General features: G+C 42.7%; 1 protein-coding gene across 1 annotated transcript in view; it reads left to right on the forward strand.

The window, feature by feature from the left end:
- Positions 1 to 5,284: 5,284 nt before the first annotated feature.
- Positions 5,285 to 5,795, forward strand: part of PIGL (phosphatidylinositol glycan anchor biosynthesis class L) — a 17,282-nt gene continuing 16,771 nt past the window's right edge. Inside the window, exon 1 of the mRNA XM_015828697.2 lies at positions 5,285 to 5,572. Within this exon, the coding sequence (XP_015684183.2) occupies positions 5,287 to 5,572 (286 nt within the window). The 5' untranslated portion in view covers positions 5,285 to 5,286. The remainder of the gene's footprint in view (positions 5,573 to 5,795) is intronic.

Consider the following 5,795-nt stretch of genomic DNA (forward strand, 5'->3'; position numbering starts at 1 on the left):
AATTCACATAAATACGAGACATAGTTGAAGGATCCAAGTGCCATCTATAAAACATTTTATAAAAATTCTCACGTAAATTTTGAGCTTGTGTAAACTTCACATTTCTCACCCAGATCAACTCCCAAGTGTCCATAGGTATTGTTTCTCCTATATTTTGAGCCCATTTAATCATACAATCTTTAACTAATTCAGTTTCTGAATCCAATTCTAGTAAAACATTATATATCCTTTTAATATGTCCTTTGGCACCATCTCTTACTTGCTTCAAAAAAGTCCCGTCTTCCATAACAAAAATAGTCTTTTTATCAATTCGCCATCTATCTTGAATTTGTCTGTACAGAAGCCAAGAAAAATTTGGGTTATTTTGCTTCAAAACCTCTATTGATTTTAGGCACCAGCTACCACCACCACTCTGGTATAACAAATCTTTATATGTAAGTCCCTCCATTACCACTCCTCTAGTTATAGTTTCAAAGATATGTGATGGTATCACCCAGAGTGGTAGTTTAACATCAAACTTGAAAAAATACTTTTGCCAAACTCTTAACAGTGCAGTCCTTATTATATGATTTCTGAAGGTTTTATCTATTTTTTTCTGCATAAAAAGATAAGCATGCCACCCAAAGTACAAGTCCCATCCTTCGACATTCAAAATCCCCTTGTTGGACAAATTAATCCAATCGGTCGTCCACGTTAATGCACAAGAATCATAATAAAGTGTCAAATTTGGTACTTTAAGTCCTCCACGTTCTCTGGTATCTTGAATAATCTTAAATTTAACTCTCGCCTTCTTGCCTTCCCAGATAAAACGATTCAAATCTCTTTGCCATTCTTTCAAGTTAAGTTCATTTTTTAAAATAGGTATCATCTGAAATAGAAAAAGAAACTTAGGCAAAATGTTCATTTTAATGGCCGCTATACGACCCAGCAAAGAAAGCTGTAGTTTTTTCCACGTTGATAAGTCCTTTTGTACCAATTTCCACAATCTTTCATAATTGTTCTGATACAATTTCACATTGGAGGATGACAAAAAAATTCCCAGGTATTTGACTTTATTAACCACTTCAAATCCTGACATTTGCATAAGTTGATCTTTTCCTTTAGCAGTCATGTTCTTTGTAAGAATTTTAGTCTTATTCACGTTAATTTTAAATCCAGCCACTTTACCATACTGATACAGCTCTTGTAACAAAAATTCCAATGATTCAATTGGTTGAGTCAATGTAAAAACTAAATCATCAGCAAAAGCTTTAAGCTTATATTCTTTAGTAGAAATCTTTAATCCTTTAATCATTGGAGATTCTCTAATTCTAGATAACAGGATTTCCAAAGACAATACAAATAATAATGGAGAAAGTGGACAACCTTGTCTAGTACCTTTTTGTATGTCTATAAGCTCTGTCAAATCTCCATTGATAATTATTTGAGCACATTGTTTTTGATAGATCGCTTTTATGTGCTCATTCGCAGTTTGAATAAGCCCCGATGTACATAACCTGTGGAGCCAAAGCAGCGAAACCACACTTTGCCACAACACTGCGGCATAAACCTACATTGCTTTTAAGGAGAATAGTTAATCAGCAGATGCCCGATATTTCCCCCCTAAAAAGACTAATTTTGAGAGCATTTTCTGCTGTAGAGTCCTCTGTATGAAACCACATTTCATCTGAGATTAACTTAGCTCCAACTGTGATGATTTTAACCTGGTTAAATAGCCTGGCTTTGTGACCCGTGCTGAAAGTATGAGCATTGGACAGGCTGTGTCCTGGATTTGTCGATCTTAATTTATGAAGCTCAGCTGCAATCAATCATTCAATCTATCAATCAATCAGAATAGAGCTAAAGGGGACTTAGGAGGAGGAGAACTGTGGGGTCCTTGGTGCTCTCTAGCTTGGTGGTTTTCTTGCAGAACTTTCATGACCCTACTGGGTAATAATAATAATAATAATGATAAAGTTGGAAGGGATCTTGGAGGTCACCTAGTCCAACCCCCTGCTCAGGCAGGAAACCCTATACCATTTTGGACAAATGGCTGTCCAGTCTCTTCTTAAAAACTTCCAGTGTTGGAGCATTCACCGCTTCTGGAGGCAAGTTGTTCCACTGGTTAATTGTTCTCACTGTCAGGAAGTTTCTCCTTAGTTCTAGGTTGCTTCTCTCTTTGGTTAGTTTCCACCCGTTGCTCCTTGTCCTGCCTTCAGGCTTTGGAAAATAGCTTGACTCCCTCTTCTTTGGGGCATCCCCTGAGATACTGGAAGGCTACTATCCTGTCCCCCCTCATCCTTCTCTTTATTAAACTAGACATACCCAATTCCAGCAACCGTTCCTTATATGTTTTAGCCTCCAGTCCCCTAATCATCTTTGTTGCTCTTCTCTGTACTCTTTCTAGAGTCTCAGCATCTTTTTTACATCGTGGTGACCAAAACCGGATGCCGTATTCCAAGTGTGGCCTTACCAAGGCCTTGTAAAGTGGTATTAATACTTCACGTGATCTTGATTCTATCCCTCTGTTAATGCAGCCTAGCACTGTGTTGGCTTTTTTGGCAGCTGCAGCACACGGCTGGCTCCTATTTAGGTGATTGTCCACTAGGACTCCGAGATCCCTTTCACAGTTACTACTATTGAGCAAGGTACCCCCTATACTATACCTGGAGGAGGAGGAGGAGGAGGAGGAGGAGAGGACTGTGGGGTCCTTGGTGGTCTCTGAGCTTGGTAGTGTTCTTGCAGACATTTCATTACCAAATTAGCTAACATTATCAGATATAGATATAGATGTAGCACTGATGATGTTACCTAGCTCGGTAATGAAACGTCTGCATGAACACCACCAAGCTCAGATACCACCAAGCACTCCATAATTTAAATCCTTCCCCCTTCTAGCCAGTTCATCGAGGTCCTTGGTGCTCTCTGACTCTGAGCTTGGTTGCTTTCTTGCAGACCTTTCGTGACCCAATTCAGTAACATCATCAGGGCTAGAAGGGAGTAGGGTTTGCGGAGAGGAGGAAGAAGAGGAGAAAGAGAGGAGGATTGTGGGGTCCTTGATACTCTCCGTGCTTGATTGTTTGCTTGCAGACATTTCATTAATTCAACTAAATAACAGCACCGGCAAACCACCAATAATAATTCCACAGCTCTTATCTCCAGCAAATGCAATATCCCTGAATATATTGCTATAGGTCCATTTTCGACTTAATCCTTTATCCCGTTTTTCTGGATTCAGCAACAACCGGAAATGAAGCAACACTTTGCAAAGGCAAAGTTCACACGGTACAAGAGAGTCCAATGTACTTTAGTATCTCTGAGGAGTTTTGCCGTTTATTTTTTCTTCCGCAAATGAATTGAAAGGGAGCAAAATTGAGATGGTTAAAGGATGCAGGATGCTGCGCTTTGGCTGCTGGTCCAGGAATGAAACACCAGATTGGAAGGTGGAACCAACCCAAAGGTTGGTTAGATAAAAGATAGGCTGGATGTTATCCTAGATTTGGCCATCTTTTGGTTCCTGCAATGGTTTTACAAGGCAGCTTGAAAATTCCCATTCTCTCTGGAGATTCTCAGTCATCCAGGTCATGGTTGTCCCAAAGGTGTTTATTTCCAGGAGGCAACTGGACTTTCTTGTTTTTCTTTGAAGACATATTGCTTCCCATCCAAGAAGCTTCTTCAGCTCTGACTGGATGGTGGGGAGTGGAAGGATTTATACTCCTTGCAGACAGCTGTTCATTTGCATTTGTAGGAAGACACCCCCCCCTGAGAAATATTTTGGGGAATATTAAAAAGGCAGAATATTATATTTCTCCAAAGGAATAATGGAGAAGATCTTAGAAGGCAGACACTTCTCCCTCTCCTCCCAGTCAGAAACTCAGCAGGCCAGCTCTGTAGAAATGCAGATTTGATAATTCCATTCAGCCCCATTCATGAGGAAATAGTACCTGCAGAAACCCATTCAAGACAGGATCTTTTGAAATCCCTTGCAGCAAAACTGATAGCTAAAAATAACAGAGTGATAGAACTAAAACCAGCAACCCCTCACTCAAAAAATCCAACACAGGACATAGCCATCACCGCAGCCCCAGAGAAGCAGGACATGACCTTTAGGACATAATAGGATTAACCCACGACCATCAGAATACCAAAAAGGACACACTCAAAAGCTCAGGTCAAAATTTATACCACAGGAACAACTCCTAACACAAAAGCCCAAGGAGGTATAAAAACCCACCACTCCCAGCTACATGTGGTCAGCTTTCCGAGAGCCACATGCTGTGGTGCTTCTGCTCTTCAATAAATAGAACCTTCTTTCTAAAGCAGTCTCCATTTTGTTTATTCCCGGCTTGGACTGGACCCTGATGAAGATTTTTCTTTCAACACGTTCTTTTAAAAGAGTCGTTGAGGCCACTTGGAGGTTCATCTGTGTCCTCTCTCTAAAAGAAGGCAAATGACAGCTGTCTGCAAGGAGTATAAATCCTTCCATTCCCCACCATCCAGTTAGAACTGAAGAAGCTCAACATAGAATAGAGCTGGAAGGGACCTTGGAGGTCTTCTAGTCCAGCCTCTTGCTCAAGCAGGAGAACCTATACCATCTCAGACAAGTGACTGTCCAGTCTCTTCTTAAAAACCCCCAGTGATGGAGCGCCCATGATTTCTGGAGGCAGGCTGTTCCACTGGTTGATCGTCCTCATTGTCAGAAAGTTTCTCCTTAATTCCAGGTTACTTCTCTCTTTGGTCAGTTTCCAACCATTTCTCGTCCTGCCCTCTGGTGCTTTGGAGAATAACATGACCCCCTCGTGTTTGTGGCAGCCCTTCAAATACTGAAACACTCTATCATGTCTCCCCTATTTCTTATTTTCTTTAGACTAGCCAAACTCAAGTCCTGCAGCCGTTCTTTGTATGTTTTAGTCTCCAGGCTTTGGATCATCTTAGTTGCTCTTCTCTGAATTTTTTCCAAACTCTCAACATCTTTTTTGTGATATGGTGACCAAATTGGCTGCAGTATTCCAGGTGTGGTTTTATAAAGCGGTACTAATACTTCGCGTGATCTTCATTCTGCGCCTCTGTTTATACAACCCAGGATTATATTAGCTTTTTTGGCTGCTGCTGCACATTGCTGGCTCAAGTGCTCCTTGGATGAGAAGTGAAACGTCTTCAAAGCAAAAACAAGAAAGTCCAATTACCTCTTGAAAAAAGCACCTTTGGGAGTCCATAAAAGTATATGAGGCGGAACTATTCTTTGCGGTTCAGGTTTCCATCCGGACTTTTTGTCCCTTCCTTTTTTTTATTCTCTCCTGCCTTACAATGGCGACGACCGCCCTGCTTCTTTTTCCTCTTGCACTTCTTTTGCTGTGGCTGCTTCCTCGCTTGTGGCTGCAGCGCTACCGCGGCCTGAGGAAGTGGAGGCGGCGGCCAGAGCACCGGACGCTTTTCTCAGATGGACCGCAGGCGCTAGCGGCAGTGCGACGCGACGTCCCGGCCACCCGCGTCCTCTTCGTGACGGCGCACCCTGATGACGAAGCGATGTTCTTCGCCCCCACCATCCTAGCCTTCAAGTCGGCCAGCCTGTGGCTTCTCTGCGGCTCCACAGGTGAGGGAGGGGGGAGGGAAAAGGGAGAGACGCGGAGTCGCCTAGCAACCGCGGCTTCGACACGCCCATCTTGCGCGCGGACTGCAGGAACTCATGCCGTTGCCGTACGCTATCGGCGTCGCTCTGACGTCATCTGGATCCGACCGGAGGGCTTTCCAAAGAGCCCCGCCCATCTCTAGCCTGTATTGCCTAAGCTAATAAAGGCCCGCCATTTGAGTGTGAC

The sequence above is a fragment of the Protobothrops mucrosquamatus genome, unplaced genomic scaffold, assembly GCF_001527695.2.
Source record: "Protobothrops mucrosquamatus isolate PMUCROS unplaced genomic scaffold, P.Mucros_1.0 scaffold4803, whole genome shotgun sequence".
In the NCBI taxonomy this organism is placed as follows: Eukaryota; Metazoa; Chordata; class Lepidosauria; order Squamata; family Viperidae; genus Protobothrops; species Protobothrops mucrosquamatus.